The sequence below is a fragment of the Passer domesticus genome, chromosome 18 (assembly GCF_036417665.1).
Source record: "Passer domesticus isolate bPasDom1 chromosome 18, bPasDom1.hap1, whole genome shotgun sequence".
Lineage (NCBI taxonomy): Eukaryota > Metazoa > Chordata > Aves > Passeriformes > Passeridae > Passer > Passer domesticus.
In genome coordinates this window covers 9,467,449-9,485,017 of record NC_087491.1, presented here as the reverse complement: position 1 = coordinate 9,485,017, position 17,569 = coordinate 9,467,449, and the positions used below count along the sequence as shown (strand labels likewise).

At 43.1% G+C, this 17,569-nt stretch overlaps 2 protein-coding genes across 8 annotated transcripts; one reads left to right on the top strand and one right to left on the bottom strand.

Moving 5' to 3' along the window:
• The first annotated feature begins 104 nt into the window (after positions 1 to 104).
• On the top strand, positions 105 to 5,914 carry REXO4 (REX4 homolog, 3'-5' exonuclease). Its single transcript, XM_064393220.1, has 8 exons — positions 105 to 369; positions 752 to 1,101; positions 1,376 to 1,528; positions 2,690 to 2,883; positions 3,326 to 3,414; positions 3,638 to 3,712; positions 3,972 to 4,046; positions 4,659 to 5,914. Exons 1-8 carry the CDS (start codon positions 184 to 186, stop codon positions 4,758 to 4,760), a joined length of 1,224 nt encoding a protein of 407 aa, XP_064249290.1. The 5' UTR covers positions 105 to 183; the 3' UTR covers positions 4,761 to 5,914.
• Positions 5,066 to 17,567, bottom strand: STKLD1 (serine/threonine kinase like domain containing 1). 7 transcript variants are annotated; one of them, XM_064393212.1, is made up of 19 exons: positions 17,353 to 17,567; positions 16,614 to 16,733; positions 16,146 to 16,190; positions 14,773 to 14,847; positions 14,079 to 14,183; positions 13,824 to 13,894; positions 13,085 to 13,200; positions 12,609 to 12,721; positions 12,352 to 12,512; positions 11,763 to 11,893; positions 11,065 to 11,148; positions 10,251 to 10,367; positions 9,573 to 9,707; positions 8,673 to 8,801; positions 7,738 to 7,875; positions 7,010 to 7,138; positions 6,608 to 6,745; positions 6,204 to 6,283; positions 5,066 to 5,381 (listed from the first exon to the last, which is right to left on the bottom strand). In XM_064393212.1, exons 1-19 carry the CDS (start codon positions 17,473 to 17,475, stop codon positions 5,319 to 5,321), a joined length of 2,073 nt encoding a protein of 690 aa, XP_064249282.1. In that variant the 5' UTR covers positions 17,476 to 17,567; the 3' UTR covers positions 5,066 to 5,318. The 7 variants fall into 7 exon arrangements, with proteins under 7 accessions (XP_064249282.1, XP_064249284.1, XP_064249288.1 ...); XM_064393214.1 differs by having other exon boundaries at positions 16,614 to 16,709; XM_064393218.1 differs by having other exon boundaries at positions 16,614 to 16,709; positions 17,471 to 17,552.
• Positions 17,568 to 17,569: the final 2 nt, after the last annotated feature.

The following is a 17,569-nucleotide window of genomic DNA, read 5'->3' as shown; positions in this document are numbered from 1 at the left end:
GGAACCGCCCCCTCCACCCCGGAACCCAAGCGCGGGCCGGCGTTCCCCGCCGGGGCGGTGCGGCGCTGTGCGGGTCCCCCTGCGGTAGCGCCGGCCCGGCTGGGACTCGCTGTCCCCTGATCCCGATCCCGATCCCGGTCCCGATCCCGGTCCCGATCCCGATCCCACCCCGCTGACCCCCGCATGGCCAAGCAGAGCCCTGCGGAGCCGCAGGCGGCGGGCCCGAGCGGCGCGGCCCGCGGGAAGAGCAAGAAGAGGAGGAAGAAGAGGAAGGCCCTGGGGAAAGCGGCGGCCGCGGCCGGCATGGCGGCTGTGGGTCCGCCCCGCAACCCGCAGGAGTTCTCCTCCAACTGGAAGGCGCTGCAGGAGGTGAGGGGCACCGGGGGGTGCGGTGGGGGCAGCCCGGGGAGCTGGGACAGGGATGCAGCTGAGGGGTGGCAGGCAGAGATGGCACTGCCCCAGCAAACCCCGGCCCTGGGCACTGCCAGGGACCCGGGGACAGCCGCAGCTGCTCTGGGCACCCTGTGCCAGGGCCTGCCCACCCTCACAGGGAGGAACTTCTTCCCAAAATCCATCTAACACTGCTGAAAGAACTTAATCCTGGCCCTCCAGGCTCTTGTGAATAATCCCTCTCCCCCTTTCCTGAAGGCTCCTTTTAGGAAGGACACAATTAGGTCACTCTAAAGCTTTCTCTTTTCCAGGCTCTTTTCCTTTATCTTTCTATCTTTTTTTTTTTTAAATGTCATTTTAGGTGCTGAAACAAAAGGCAAATAACTGCAAGAAGCCCAGCTCCACAGGTCAAACAGAGAGCACAAAGAAGCAGCCACTCAAAGCAGCCAAAGTCCCAGCAGTCAGTGGGAGTGGGAATGTGCTAAAAGCCAAATCCACAAGGAAAATGGACAGTGCTGCTGCTAAAGCCAGTCCTGCTCTGGCCAAGCCAGAACCCAAGGGGGGTACAGCAAAGAAGAACTTAAATGGCACCAAAAGCAATGGGAAAAGCTGCAAAGAAAAGAAGAAAAATGGCATTGTTGTGAAGGAGAAGGATGAGCTGAAACACAAGAGGAGGAAAGCTGAGGAACACGTGGAGCAGCAGCCCAAGGAGTGAGTATTTCAGGCAGCAGCTCTGGATGTATTTTTTTTGGGAGGAGCACAGAGAGGTACATTCCAAACAGCTGCACTTTTCCAGACTAAATTCTGAAAGAAGTAAGGAACAGTTTGCCCCAACTCCTCAGACACAGCAAGAAACCTGCAGAGGTGCCAGTCATGGACTTTTCACAGGGTTTATCTCTTGGTTTAAAAAGTAAAGATACTTTTTGTACAACAGACACCAGATTGCTTTGAGAGTGTTAAGTGTAATTAAATCTGTTCTTCCCAGGGCTGACATCTGGTTTGATGACGTTGATCCCAAGGATATTGAAGCAGCACTAGGACCTGAAGCAGCAAAAATTGCCAGAAGGAACCTGGGGCTTGAAACAGAGCAGTGCCAGTCTGTGGAGCAGGTGCTGGTTAAGGAAAAGGCCTTTGATGGGTGAGTGACACTGCAGGGGGAAGGATGGCATCAGAGTGTGAGAAATGGGAAGATGGAAACTTCCAGAGACACTGAAGGGTTTGATCTGCAGCCTTAGAAAAATCTTAGATTGATGTAAAAATAAAGTACACAGATGTTAAGCAGGAAAATCCTAAACTCATGTTTATAGTTGTAAGAGTATACCTTAAATAAGTAAAAAACTGTATTAACAGGATAGTGAAGGGTTTATAATGAAAGGGTGTAATTGTGTAGAGTGAGCTAAGAGCTTAGAAGTTACAATAGAAACATGTGTGTACATGTTATAATAGCCCATCAGATAAAAATATACACATTACAGTAGAAATAAGTAATAGAAAAACAAAATAAACTTTGTAGCAACTGTCCTTTAGATTAGAAAGTTATAAATTGTCTTGTAACAAAGAACTTCTAACTACTCTTGAGCTGTAACCAACTGCTTACCCTGATAAATCTCACAGCCCCTGATGAGACTGATGTTTATCTGAACAGTAAATTGTTTTTAGCCTGGCTGCAGTCCCATCCCTTCAATCAAACAACAATCATGATATCAGAGCTGTCAGAGTGCTGACCTGCACAGCGAGCTGCTCTTGTCTTGGCAGCAGGGACCCCACGTGTGAGGACACGAGGCTTGGCTCCATTTTCATCAGAAGGCTGATTTATTATGTTATATATTATATTAAAATACTACATTTAAACTATACTAAAAGAACAGAGAGAGAGGAAGGATCAGAAGGCTACAAAGGACAAGAATAGAATAGAATAGAATAGAATAGAATAGAATAGAATAGAATAGAATAGAATAGAATAGAATAGAATAGAATGCATAACAAAAATCCTGTGACTGCTCACAGCCTTGGCACTGGTGGCTGTGGTTGGTCACTAATTGAAAACAATCCACATGGACCAATGGAAGATGCACCTGTGGCATTCCACAGCAGCACACAGTTATTGTTTACATTTCTTTCCTGAGGCTCTCAGCTCCTCAGGACAGGAAAAATCCTAGCAGAGGATTTCTCACTAAAATATCATGGCTACAAGCTGCCATGATATGCCCTGCCTCTGCTCTGCTCACAGCAAGGTGTGAGCCCTGGCAGCTGCAGCTGGGCCCTCACAGGTGTCCCCAAGTGTCCCTTTGCCTTCCAGGCTGACCCAGGCCGTGGCCATGGACTGTGAGATGGTGGGGGTGGGCCCCAAGGGCGAGGACAGCATCTTGGCTCGGGTGTCCATCGTCAACCAGTTTGGGAAGTGTGTCTATGACAAGTATGTCAAGCCCACGGAGAAGGTGACAGACTACAGGACAGCTGTCAGTGGCATCCGGCCTCAGAACATAAACACAGGTACCAGGGGTGCCCCCAAAGAGGGACAGTTCACTGGGTTGGCACAGCAGCCTCATTGGCTGGGCTTGGAATGGCTTGAGACATAATTTGGGAAAACAAAATGCTGAGATTTGAGTTAAACTTAATGCTAAGAAAGATTGTGGGAAGAAGTGCTTTTATACAGTGATCACTGATACCTTTGAAGGAATTAACTGCTGGAATATGGTATAAAAAATAATTTCCTTTTCATGCCGTGCTCTTTATAGAATTCTCTGCACCCTTGAAGGAATTAAGTGGTGGAATATAGTATTAAAAAATAATTTTATTTCCATGCTGTGCTCTTTATGGAGTTCTCTGTGTTCTAGCAGGCAGAGATTCAGTGTACTATACAAATCAACAGTTGTTTCCCAGAAAAGCTGCAGTGGTTGCTCATGGAAAGTGTTTCCTTGTGTGGCATTTTTAGGTGAAGACTTTAAAACAGTTCAGAAGGAGGTGGCTGAGATCCTGCAGGGAAGGATTTTAGTTGGACACGCCTTACGGAATGACCTGAAGGTACAGTGAGAATGAAGTTTGTGATAAATCATTCTGGATCAAGGGAACACACCTGAGCTCCTGGAAGCTCCTGAACCCAGCCTGGATGAGCTGGGTCTTGTCCTTGCATGGCTTTAAAGTGTCTCTTACAGTGGGTGGGAGGAAATAAGGGGCAGCTGCACGTTCAGCTCTGTAAAGTTTCATGCAATAACACATTTTAGACTGGAAATCTGATTTCTTCTAGGTCCTACTTCTTGATCACCCTCACAAGAAGATCAGGGACACGCAGAGATACAAACCTTTCAAACAGAGAGTCAAGGTAAGAGACTGCTGGGAAGGTGCTCAATTAACAGACTCCAGAGCTGCTGACTCACTCCTGTGCTTGCTTTTACCTGACCCTGTTCCTTCTTTCCTACCTATGCACACACAAATCTCCTAATTCATTAATTATTCCTGGTATTTCACCAGCAGAGGCTAAGGTGTGCTATTCTTTGAGGAACATAACATTTTTATATAACACCATCTCTGTTATTTGAAGTCCTGTGAGACAGCATGGTTTATGATCTGCTCTGTCCTAGAGTTCCAGGCCATCCCTGAAGCTGCTGTGTGAGAAGCTGCTCAATGTTCAGGTGCAGACAGCAGAGCACTGCTCGGTAGGTACCTGCTCACAACACCCAGCTCTGGGCTCTGCTTCAGGCCCCAGGGCTGTGCCTTCATCCCAGGGAAACTCAGCAAGCCCTGCTTGGACAGCAGCAGCAGTGGCACTGACATCTGAGCTGGCTCATTTCATAAAATTTCATGAAATGAGTTCACTCATTTCATAAACAACTTCTGCACAAGTCAACTCTTAATTCTGAATTGTTACTTCAGAATTCCCGGGGGAAAAGTAATGATGAAGATCTGTTTACCCTGAAAGCAGCATTCTGCACTGTGGCAGGATGGTAAACAGTGGGAGAGGCTACACCTGAACCTCAGCAGATCCTTTACTTCAGTGGGCAGGAGGATGGGAAAGAGGAATGAACTGGGGAAGCAAAACTGGGAGGGGAGCTCAGAGATACTGTATCAAAGTTCTCTTAGGACTTTCCAAGTAACAATCAGAAATGCAGAGCCTTGTGGTGGCCCTGGACTCTAAATACACCATTTATCCCTTTCACTAGGCACAAGAAAAAAGAGGTAATGAAATGTTAATTGCAAGGATGTATTAAAATGATGGAAGATTTAGCTGCTTTTTATCTCACATCCTTGTCTGGTCTGTTCTCTTTCAGATCCAGGATGCACAAGCAGCTATGAGACTTTACACCCTGGAGAAAAAGAAATGGGAAGCTGCTGTTAAGAACAAAGCTAACAAGAAAAACTGTAAAACTTAAAAACCCAGGGTAGAATCTTTCATCTGCAGCATTTGCTGGTTTGATGTCACATTCCAGATTTAGAGATAAGTCAGAACTGACAGCAGCTACTTCATAAAATCAATCCATAGACAATGCTACAATAACCTGGAAGTGCAGGAATGCTGCTGGCATCCCTGTGGATGGGCCCTGTGCCTGATGCCTGCTGCTCTGCTCAAACAACTTTGTAACAAATGCCTGCAGCTGGGAAGAACTTCATCAGTTAAATTTCTTCAATGGAAATAGACACTGAATAAGTTAAAAAAATAAATTATGATAGATGAAGGAAGAAACTGTTATTGCTTTGTCAAAACTCTGAGGATTGAAATCTTTATTTCAAGTATGTTGAGGCCCACAAAGTGAGGTCTGCTGCGAGGTGAATTCTTAATTATTGCTGTTAGTTACACAGTTGTGGCACCCAAACCATCAGTAAATACCTGTTTGTATATTATTAATAGCCCAATATTCTTTGTTCTGGTGAGAAGAGTCCTCTAATGGAAGATCCAGGCTTTTGTATCCAGCAGTGGCCAAGTCTTCTTCTCAGACAAAGCGTTTTTCCTTCCTCAGTTTCAAAAGTGTTGCATTCACCAGGGTCTGAATCTCCTGGAGGGAAATGTGAGAATTGTCAGAAGATTACCTTGTTGCTCCACTTATTTTTGTATTCATTTATTAATAAAAACAATGTGTCTAACATAGGTCTTTGAAGTGGCTGCTGTTCCAACAGGAGAGGGAGCTTTCTCCCCTTCTGTGGTTATTTTTTCTGTGCTACCTTGTGGCTGCAGTGTTCATTGAAGGGGTGCAGGCAGTGCCTGCAGGAGAACAGTTTGTGACTGTCTTTGAAAACAATTCTGTAAATACATTACTAAAATCAGCAAAATTAAGACTAACCAGTTCTGTTGGCTTGATGGACAAACCTAATTATTAGTTCCTTGCCAGCATCCATTGCAAAAGAAATATAAGTGTAACACATTCTGATAACTTTGCTGGTTTTTCCTTTTTTTTTTTTTTCAGTGTGACTGACTGGTGAAATTCAATGTAAGTTAAATGTTCCCACAGACTGTCAGAAAGTTTTTGTTGGGTTTTTTCATTTGTTAACGATGCTACTTCCAAACCAAAAATAAATTGGATGTAATATACTTCTGGCTTTATTCCTGTAAACTTTAGCCTAATTTACCATGAAGACTGTAGTAAATTCATGTAATGCTGCAAGAGACCAGAACATAGGTTTTTTTTTAAATTTCAGCATTAACAACAACAAGAAGAAAAACAACTTTCAATCACTTATTCTCAGTAATTAGAACTATCCTTACAAACTCACTCTTCACTCCACGTGCAGCTAATTCTCTAAATTTCTGCACTATAATCAAATCCCTCACCAGAAATAATATACTAATGTATTTTATTATCATAGAGACTTCTCCATACCGTGCTAAATGGAAACTGGAGTTTTATTTCACACAGCAGCTTTTCCATTTTCTGGGACCTCATATTCAGCATAACCTCATCTGCAGTGCCAGTGAACAAGAAAATTTATGGTTATAGCACAACTGCCAGTGGAGCAGGAGCTAAAGGAGCAGGCTGAAGGGGAGAGGACAGAGCTACACAAGGAGGAGGCAAGAGAAGATGAAGTTAAAATGTTTTACCATCAGAGTGGTATTTGTTTGGAACAAGTGGAGTGAATTCTCAGGAGGATAAATTGGAGCTTTCTCAGACATAAGTCTTTCCTGAGAGCAGCTAACATGTCCCTGAGAGCTGCTGTTGTGGTTTTACTGATTTTGGGGCTGGGAGAGAGGAGGAGACTTGACAAGTGGCAGCAGCAGCCATCTCACCATACTGAACCATCTCGTTCATCAGCAGGCACAGAGCCTCTGCCACCCCTGGCTCGTTGGGATGAAGGTGATATTCATCTTTGATCAGCTCTGTTCCACTGCCCTTTGAGTCCAGCAGAATTGCCAAAGCTGCAGTTTCTGCAAGGAAGACAAGCACTGCTGGGCTCTCTGCAGCTGCATCTGCTTCCCAGCCCCTCACCAGCTGCCTCATGTCACGTTTTCAGCAAGTTGTGCCCATTATTTTCAGTCTTCCTAACAACTATTCTGAAGCATATTTGGGAACAAGTAGAAGACCAGACATGCAGCTGACACTGTCATGCAGGGCAGAAGTGATTTTAGTGATTACTTTCATGTTGATGGAGCTGATTGGTAATTGATAAAAGCAGAGCTGCTGAATGTTACCTGAGAGCCTCACGAGGCTGGCCAATGCCAGGCAGCCATTCTTCACCAGCACTGCTCTTTCTGGGTTCATCCTGACTGCATCCAGCAAAAGTGCTGCTGTGGGCTCGTAGTCACTGTCAGTTAAGCAACCTTTAAAGAAAATAAACAAAACACACAGAAAAGCCCAAAATTTCAGTATCCTTCAAGCCAAAATAATAAAGAGTCCTGAATACTCAACTAATTCTACTGGTGGGGAATAGAAATGAGATTGCTGAGGGTGTTTTGCTCAGCTTTTCTCAGTGGAACAATGGCACAAGGGCTGGCAGTAGGTAAATGTGACAATATTGCTGCATGAGGAAGAAATAAGACAGAGTAGTACTGCAGTAGTAGTAACTACTACAAGTAGTACTGCAAAGATGGGTTCCTTATTGCAAATTATAATGAAAAAATTATTTATTTTTTAACATAAAATACTTTTCCAAATCAACCAAGCAAATTAGCAACCCACCAGCAGACTCCCCATTAGCAGTACCTGGTGATTTAATTGCTACAGCTCATCAAAAATGGCTTCATTAGGCAGTCACAGAGCGAGTGCAGGAAGAGCAGCCAAGAGAGGATGCAAGTTCCTAACTCTGCTGCCATCTGCAGAGCCTCTCCAGCCCAGCAGCCCGGGCTGCAGGATCACTGACACACAGACATCCCAGCCTTTTCCACGCCCGAGGGACAGCAGGGACACTGGGATCACACACCTTGGAGAGCCAGTGCCCACAGAGCTGAGCAGGCAGACTCTGCCACGACTCCATCCTGGAGGTGTTTCTGAAGCACTGCTGAGGTGACAGGGAGAGCACTTGCCAGCTCTGCTTGGTCTGCATTATTCTCTGAATTACCTTAGCAGAAAGGAAATGCACCAGGCTGAGTTATTTAATGAAGTAATGATATCATTGCATGTCAAATTCTATCAGCAAAACCTTAATGGGTGCTGGCATTGGAATAATGCAACATTGTTTTAGTCTGGAGGGCAGCAGAGGGAAGGAATCAAATATGTACAGAATCAAATACAGGACCAATAAATAATTCTGTTTTTGGAGAAAGCTGAACTTCTGCAGGAACTAGTGTTCTTTGTCATTTAAATTATGCATACGGATCACAGCAAGAAGCCTCCAGAAATAACCACAGTTTTGACAGAATCCAGGCTGCAGGATGGAAATTCAGCTGTCCCATAAATCCAACGGGTAATTTGCTGCACAGAGGGAATAAAACACACCAGGTGAAACTGTGCACAATCTGTGCTTCAGCCTTGCATGATGATCAGAACACCTCCACAAGAATACATCACAAACAAATCAGGAAATGTGAAATCAGGTCACATCTTGGCCTGAACGGCTCAAATTTGACACCTTATCACATAAAGGGTTGCTAAAAATGCTGCATTAATTTTTGGTTTTATCCAACTTTGGATCACAACGTGATGGTAGCAGTGCTGTGGAAACAACTCTCCAGAATGACAAAATCAGATTGGTTTGGGCTGGAAGGAATATTTAAGATCATCTCATTCCATCTCCATGGAACAAGAATGGGAGAAAATCCCATACCGGCGACAGGAATGTCTGAACTCAATTAGGCTCAATACCTGCAGCCCTTCAGTCCCACGAGTGCAGGCACAAAACTCCTGTGCTCTACTCACCACTCACAGCCAAGCTCCAGAGAACGGCACAGCAAGAGAAGCAGATCTTGTCATTATGAAGAAAACGTCTCAAAATTGACAGAAGGTCCGGAATGATTCCAACTTTTCTTAGGTTCTCCGCAGCTACTTCTGAAAAGCACAGAAATTCTATAGAATCTGGTATTTTTGTCCCACCCACTGGCCTCGAAACAGGCAGCACTAAGGTGTTTAAACTGAGACAACAGAGCGGTAACATGAGCCCATCAGCTGGACAAAAGGAGGAAGAGAACAGACCGAATTCTTTAACAGGATGCACTTAACACATCTGATCCTTTCAAATGCATGCCTCGCCATCCCCTTTCCTCACAGACTTGGAATTCACAGAGCAGGAAAGGAACTGAGAGGGTGGAAGCTACAATTTTTTACCTGTTTCCATTTTAACGATTCAAACTAAGCTTCAGAATTAGGAAACGCTGGATAAAAAGAGTTTGGTCTTAGACATGACTCTTTGTAATTATTTTTCTGAAGATTTCCCCCTTGCTGCTAAATCCTACTGTAACCACATCTAAAAACAGTCTTTGATGACTGTTGAACTGACACTGAAAACAACTAAAATATAATAAATATTTAGCAATTACAAGTTCAGAAGAAAAGAAAACAAAGTAGAGAAGTTAGGGAGAATGGTTTCAATTCTATTAGAGTGGTCCTGTAAATCCCTGAAGCCTCAGCATTGTATCTTAAACTTTCAGGACTGTTATCAATATCTGGTCAGTCTTACCAATATTACCACTATTAAATGAATAATTACCCACAGACATCCACACCTCTCAGTGAAATCACAAGTTCTGTATTATATCTTGGATTTGTTTCAAAAAGTAAAAATAAATTAAGATTCCCCAAAGAATGAGCAAGGTGACCCACCACTGGCTGAAACCATCATCAATAATGTGCAGAGCATTGATAGGAATTCTTCATTTTCAGAATGTTTTCTCACTGTGTGTGACAGGCAGCTGGCCACACTCTCATCCAGGGCCACCATCACCCCCTGTTCCAGAGCTGTCACCACAAACATGGGAATAGAACAAAGATTTCAGTGGTTTTGAATGAAATCTGAACCCCCTGCCCTGCAATCAGCATAGCAAAACATTCAATTAGCAGCATTTCTTCACATAAAATAAGCAAAAGTTACGTTAAACTTTCATTTTCTGAAACCTAATTACTAGTATTTTTTATCTCATATCATCAGGTGGTTTTGGGGTAAATTGCCATGAAAGTGACAGCAGGGACCACACAAGAGACCCAAAACCACTTTTATGGTTTAAAATTCAAACATCAAAACAACAATAATCTTATCTCTCTAGCAACCCTCCATATAACATGAAAACAAACTTGGTTGGACAAGATCAGCACCTGTATTTAAAATTAACTCTTAAGACAGAATTGCTGTATGCCAGTCCTGAAGGAAGGCCATGAGAATTCACAAAGCTGCCTAACTTCCTTTAGTTCTTTAAATTCATCCCTAAAATTGTTAATTGAGCAGGTAATGGGTTCAGAAATCTTTACAAGACCCAGCAGAAGTAGGAAGTCTTAAAATTGTACCTTGACTAAGAATTTCAAGCAATAAAGTGCAGCCTTCTACTTGTATATCCAGAGAATCTGTGTGAACCTTCATGGCAAGAGTGATCACTTCTGTGCATGTTAGCAGATAGGGGAATGCTGTGGGGGAAAAGAAATTCTTTGAGAAAGGTTCTTGAATCAAAGAGAACAAAACAGAGTGAATTGTTTTCATCTGTGTGGGAAATGCCTCCTATCAATTAAAGCTAAGAATAACCCTGAGTTTTAACATCATAAGCCAATGCCAGCATTACAATGCTGCCAAAGCACAAAGTATTTTATAGCTGATTTAACACAGTGCTTTGAATTATGAATCTTGATCTGAAAGCTTCTTTTGAAAAATGTGCAGCTTCTGGGAGAAAATGCAGAGTTTTCACCCTCACAGCTTTACAGACAGAGGAATTAGCCATGCGTGGCTTCCTTTTGCTCTGCCAGCCTTGCAGCCCCAGGAATTACCCCCAAGTCATCCCAGGGCTTGTGGAAATTACCTTCCTTAGATGTCAGTTTGTTGCCAATTCAAATATCACAGGGGATTTTTTTTTATTTTTTTTTTTTTTTTTTTTTTTGTTTTTTTTTCCCAGTGCCCATTTTTATGATCCAGTGAAACCCCTCTGCTGGTTAACAAAAGCATGTACAGAGCAAGTACTAACACAATCCCATCAGCTACTGGTCTGGAGAAATGGGAACAGAGCAATTTCATTTTTATTTATGGGCATTAGAAATGTTTTCCTCTTCCTAGTATCTCAAAATGTAAGGAAGGAGCAGAATAAATAAATAAATAGATCAAATAGTGCCTTACCACTTTTATCCTTTACAAAGCTGGCAAGGTGCTGAATGCCTTTAGCCTGGACTTCTTCAACATCCCAGGAAGCCTGCATGAATTCTGAGAAAGCAAGGAAATTCTTCCAACCATTCCACACTTACACAAAATACTCAAATTGCCTCTGTTTTGTGCAAGATGTGAATTCATGTGAATGAAAATAATGAAATTTGGGATTGTTGAAAAGAGAGTTTTTCCCCCAACTCATTAAACATTTCATTACCAAGTGTTATGATTCACAATGTATTTGGCATTATATATCTGGTTTTGGGGACCTGTTGGAATATTAAACCAGAGCAGGAATAGGAGCTTTAAATGCATTATTCCAATAGACTTTTCAGATTAAAAGAACATCCTCCTTACTTAGAAGGAAAATAATGGAGCAGATTGCTTGTGGCATGAATCAGCAAACATGTTACAATGCAAACAAAAGAAGTGGACTCCCAGATTTTCTGAGGAATGACCTCTGACCTTTTTAACTTTTGCAGCAGGAATGGCTGAGAACCTTAGGAATTTAGAGGAAAAGCTGCATAGTGATCCTTGCTCCAAAGAGTATCCCATTTTATTGCAGGTAAAATGAGTGGCCAAGAATTTATTTCCGAGTAGAATACATGCTGACTGGAAGGGTCTATTTCCTGTGAAAATCACCTTTACATTCATTTTATTCTCCTTATTACCTAGAACACTTTCAACTCCTCCCTGAAAGAGCATATCTGTTGTTGTGGTAGGCAGAGTCTTCTTCAGTTTTATTGAGGTGTCACCAGCAAAAGTCAGGCATTTCCCAACAAATGGAACAGTGATCAGTTCCCTGGAATTTTGAGGGACAAAAGCAGCACCAGTGAGTTAGAACTGGTAAATTAGAAAGGAAAAAAAAATCTACAGGCATTGCTTCATTTTGATATAAAAAATTTAATATTAAATTTAGTATTAATTTAATATTAAACTTCTAGACTAGATTATTTTTGACAGAACTTAATTTACTTCCAAACAGCTCAAGAAAGAGCTCATGTTGCACAAGCCATGCTTAGGTGTCAAGTTCAGGCTCATAAAATTGTGTGTAAATGAATTTATATTATAACTGCAAAAAGGGACAGCTGTGCATCTCAGTGTCCACTCTGAAGGAACATCAAATCTTTAATAACTCCATTTGTTGAGGCAGGAAGATAAGTAATGTTAACCCTTTCCAACAGCAGTGAACATTGCCAGTTTGTGGAGGTAGGAGAGGTTTCGGACAAAATAAATCAAGGGCAGGCAGCCAGAACTCGCCTTGCTGTGGGTCTCATGCTGGGCTCAATCTGTAGCATCATCAATAAAAGTGGAAAGAAAGGCAAATAGCTGCTTTCTCCACCCTGCATCAGGGCCAGGACTCTCTCAAGGCAGCTGCTGTCCCCTCTGATGTCCTGCAGTAAGGATTTTATCTCTTCTGCCTGGGAAGAGCACAGTGTCAGAGAGCCCTGACACACTCAGGGGTATCCTGATGAGGCCAGGACCCTTTAAATCCCTAATAAATCACTTTTACACACATTCAGAACAAAGCAGCTCATCATATCAAGGAGGACACAGCCCAGGGACCAGATGTCAGATTTCTCAGTGAAAGAAAATCCAAATGCTTCTGGAGCCATCCAGGACTTGCTTTCTGTAGAAACAGGAATCATATGGTGACATTGCTGACATTGTGCTTCCAAAAACTACAAAACACACTGTAACCAATGAATATTTTTCTGAGATGCTCCTGAGGACAAAGCTAAAAAGGATTCCAACTGTACTGATTGCAGAAACTCACACATATCTACATTTTCACTTGTGAGCACAATTAATGCTACAGACAACTGCCTATGAAAATCCTCTCTGGAAGGCAAATAGTGTAATGCAGAGAAAGGAAAGGGAAGATAAATTTCTCCTCTTTCCAAATTTTTCTCTGAGGACTAAAAATATCCATCACAACTGAAACCTTTTAAAAATACAGTAGGAAAGAAAAAACAGCAAAACAAATATCTACCTTCTTCCACTCTGATTTTCCATTTCAGCTCATCACCCATAAGTGTTTCAGGGCTGAAGTCACTCAGCATGAAGGATGGTTCACCAGTCACCAGGATGTTTGATGGCTTGAGATTTCTGCAACACAAATATTTTCTGTCAGCCTGTGAAATTAGAGTCTAATCACATAGAATTACAAATTCCCTGCATCTTTATCCCTCAGAAATTTTGGTTTGGGTTTGGTTTTTTTTTGGTTTTTTTTTGGGGGGGGGGGGGTGAGGAATTAGTTTGGACATTTTTTGTTTGTGTTCTGTTGGTTCTCTTTTTTTTTATTTTAATATACAAGTGATAATCAACCAAAATACAATTATTTTCCTCTCTAAATGCTTTAAATTTTGTGATTTGGACACAAAATGATCAGAGCATGGAATGCAAGGGTTGTCTTTCATTCAGATACACAAACTTTGTCCATCACAGCCACCAAAATGTGAGCATTTACAGAGATGGACAAATTTCTTAAAAAAAAAAACAAAAACAAAAAACAACCCAACCCAGGAGATAATACCTCAATCAAATGAGTATTCCAGACAAAACTCAGGAAATAGGTAACTTCAGAAGTAAAAAAAAAACTAATCTAAAGTCTGGAACTTCTACCCCCTACTTCTTTTGGAAGAGTAAAATTCCCTGCCTCTGAGCACTGCTGAACCAACACTGCAAAGAACAGGAGCCTGTCAGACAAAGAAAACAAGATTTCTGCTCACCTGTGCCAAATATTTTGTTTGTGTATGTAAAACAAAGCATCCACCATCTGTCCCAGGAACTTCTGAACCACCTGTGGAGGGAAACAGACATGAAAGTGTAACACAAACAGAGGAACTTTCAAATATCTTTCAGAAGTGAGCTTCCAAAACCACCCTCCTGTGCTTTGAAGGCTTTAGGGAGGATTTTCAGAAGGAAGGAATACCATAAAAGCAACACCTCTCAGTTCAAACAGGTGCCTCTTCTGTACTTTTTACCATGCCTGCTATCTTTTCTGACTTCTGCCTCTTTTCCCTGATTAGAGCTGAGAGATCTCCTTGGCCTGAGTGCTGCATTACCAGGCAGAGGAACAGAGATGAGACCTGCAATAAAACATTGCACCCAAATTGCTGAATTGTTTGCAGGTAACAGAGACAGGGTGTGATTTCACAGTACAAAAGGGTTCTGAGATGATGATTCTCTCACAGAAGAGACAATATTTCATTTCTTTCATTAAAAATACAGCATGCTCATTATTTTAGCAAATAAAACCACCACTATCAGGTATATTATCTGGAGCTGTATAGGATGATTCAAATCAATTATGCATCCATAAAATCATCAAAGGTTCTGTCCAAGCACTGAAGAAAATCTCCAAGTAAGTAAGTCAGAGCTTTCAGCTTCTTATGGTGCCCTATAGAAGGGTTTTCATGCAGGCATGAAAATCAGAATTGCACACTAATTCCCATCAGAATCTGGGAGTCTGCCATGTGATGGACTCCATACATATTCACAGCTTTTTAGTGTGTGTATTCAGGAGCCAAAAAAAAAAAAAATCAGGATTGTTTCAAATCAAAAAACCTTCTTTTTTAGCATCTCACCCCGGTGACCCCAAATTTAAATCTGTGAAGAGGCTCGTGTGCCTAGAACTAACCACACATTCCAGTTTAACTAATCCTGTTCCATTCTCACCTCATTATTCCAAGTCAGGAACAATTCCGTGTAAGTACAGATGTTAGAATGGCAGAGTTTTAGCAAATCCATTGCCTGCACAGAAAAAGATAAAATAGAGACAGCCTTCTACAGCTACAAGTCCTTCCCTCTAACAGGACTTTAAATAACTCCCAAAGCCAGTTCCTCACTTGTTCATGTCACAATTCTGATCAAACCCTTCCAAAGTGCCAGCTCTGTTAAATATTTGCATACACAAATGTGGAAAGAAGGAAAATATTTCCCTCAGTGCTGCAACAGCCTTGTGAGATTCAAAGACATAAACTGATCCACAGGGAGATGATGTGTGAACCACCCCCTTCTTCAGTTCCTAGCATCCTAACCCGAAAACATTTCTTAGAATGTAAGTCAGGATGATTTTTCAAGTGCAGCCATTATTTCCTGTAACCTCCATGCAAGCTTGAACCTCAGCAAATACAATGGCACGAGAGATTTTTATCTCCTTGAAGGTGGTTTCTGTGCAGGGCTCTAACAAATCCTAACCACTTCAGCAAGCTCGCTGATTATGTGGAAGATAAAAAGAATTGAGGTTACTCTCCTGTAGTTGTGTTTGTGGCCGTGCAGGCACAACAGAAAAAGCTAAAAAGAGCCAGGCTCCCAAATGGCACAACTGCATTTATTTTAATAGATGTAATTCAATATTTATTTCAATAGGAAAATTGGAACAAATTTTCCTGGCAATGCCATATTTGGTACAGAAAGAGGTCAGAAAGGTCTGACCAGGATAAAATATCTGCACAGACATTTATTCTCTTTCTTTTCCAACTCCAGATGCTGTGCATACTGGGCACTGGGAGAATCATCCATCATGTGCTATTCCACTATTTTATTGAAAACATTTTTGGTCTTTTAAGAGTATTTCTGATGCTACTTACTCAAGGCACTACAACAAAGCTTGCACCAAAAAAAAAAAAAAAAAGGTACAACAAAGGGAGAAAATAATTCACAATAAAAACATCCAACTCTGAGAAATTAGCATATCAGTAAATATATTATCTAGACATTGAATTATTGATAATAAACTACAAACAGACCACGGTTCTCCTTCAGCCTAAAGGCCAAAAGGATGAGTTTTGTCCTTTAGCTTCACAAAACAAAAATTCTGAGAAGGAATTGTCCTCTGAGAAGACCTGTCCATTTGAGTTTACATATCCATAAATAACAATTAATACAAACCCTGGCCTGAGCCCAAGCAGAGGGCAGAGAGCACCCCCCATAAATAGTCCTACCTGATTTACTCATTTACTCAGCTAATCCTTGTAGATAAAAGACTTGGTTCTATCAAGACTTTGGTCTTTGTAAGAGAAGTAGTAAAGAAAAGACTGCACCAATACCTCCTTCAAGGCCACATTTGCTTGGTGTTGGTCGATGCATTCAACCTGCACCAAACAAACAACAGGGATGAGACTGGAACAGAAACCTCAGGGAACTTTGAGCCAGAACACTCTTACCAAGGTGCAAATGACATCAATTTTCTATGATAGGTCAAATCTCTCATCTTTGGGGCAGTTTTGGTGTCAGGAGATGGGTAAAACAGAGCTGAAAATACATATGTGACAGACAATGTTTCTGCACTGTCAGGGCAGCAGTGAGCTGAGGTGAGAGCACTGAGGGCTGCCCTTTCCCCACTTTGAGCCTCAACATTCCAGCAAACTGCTCTGAATCTCCCACTTTCCCAAAAAGCAGCACAGTAACAAGCAAGCCCACTCCTACCCAGCAGCTGGATCTCCTGCTACTATCCTGGTGCCCCTGGAGACAACAAACACACCAAGCTCTTGTTTTCATAGCAACCACCTGCTCACCTGCTTTATTGCATATTTCTTCTGGGCACCCTCATCTGTTTTCAGCTGAGCCACCAGCACCGTGCCCAGCGCCCCGGGCTGGAGCTGCTCCAGCACCTGCCCAGGACACACCCAGAGCACCTGCTCAGCCAGGCAGAACAACCCAGGGGAAAAAAAACCCTTCCATGGAAACCTTCCAGAGAGAAAACACCTCCGGCTCCCCAGGGCAGGAGTAGGGACACCCCGGGTTCATACAGCCCTGAGAGGGACACAGATGGGGACACCCCAGGTTCACACAGCCCTGAGAGGGGCACACACCCAGGGACACCCCCAGCTCCTGTAGGAACAGAGCCCTTGGGACACCCCAAGTTCACCCAGCCCTGAGAGGAGCACAGCCCTTGGGACACCTCCAGCCCCTGAGAGGAACACACACCTTGGGACTCCCACACCTTCAGCCCCTGAGAGGAGCACAGGCCTTCCCTTCCTCCCCTTCAGGGCATTCCCCATGCTGAAAACACCCCCAGACCCCCTCCAGGACCACATAACCCCTCAGGGCCACTGAACCCCCACCTCCTTTGGTGGTGTGCTGCTCCCCACACCATCCCCAGGGCCATGGACCCCTCATAAACTTGACAGACTCAGAACTATGTTCCCTCACAGCCTGCCCTGGCCACAGACCCCCACACAGACCCCTCCAGCACCACAAACACCCACAGAATGATGCTTATTGCCAGGTACAGATTGAGCTTGGGGGCAGCACCTCATATTTTTCCATGGCGGGGACACAGCCCAGCCTCCCCACACAGACACCTCCAGCACCACCAACACCCCCAGAATGCTGCTTATTGCCGGGTACAGCTTGAGCCTGAGGGAAACACCTCATATTTTTCCATGGCGGGGACAAAACCCAGCCTCCCACCCGTGACCGCAGGGGCAGCGGCCCTGAGGGCGTGAATCCCCCCAACAAGTGATGGGGG

Coding starts and splice junctions, on each gene's coding strand:
- REXO4 (XM_064393220.1), top strand. CDS start 184: ATGGCCAAGCAGAGCCCTGCGGAGCCGCAGGCGGCGGGCCCGAGCGGC. Junction 370..751: donor ACTGGAAGGCGCTGCAGGAG/GTGAGGGGCACC, acceptor ATGTCATTTTAG/GTGCTGAAACAAAAGGCAAA. Junction 3,415..3,637: donor CCTTACGGAATGACCTGAAG/GTACAGTGAGAA, acceptor GATTTCTTCTAG/GTCCTACTTCTTGATCACCC.
- STKLD1 (XM_064393212.1), bottom strand. CDS start 17,475: ATGAGGTGTTTCCCTCAGGCTCAAGCTGTACCCGGCAATAAGCAGCAT. Junction 14,184..14,772: donor TCCTGACTTGGAATAATGAG/GTGAGAATGGAA, acceptor GTTTTATTGCAG/GTCTCATCTCTGTTCCTCTG. Junction 13,201..13,823: donor AAACAAAATATTTGGCACAG/GTGAGCAGAAAT, acceptor TTTGTGTTGCAG/AAATCTCAAGCCATCAAACA.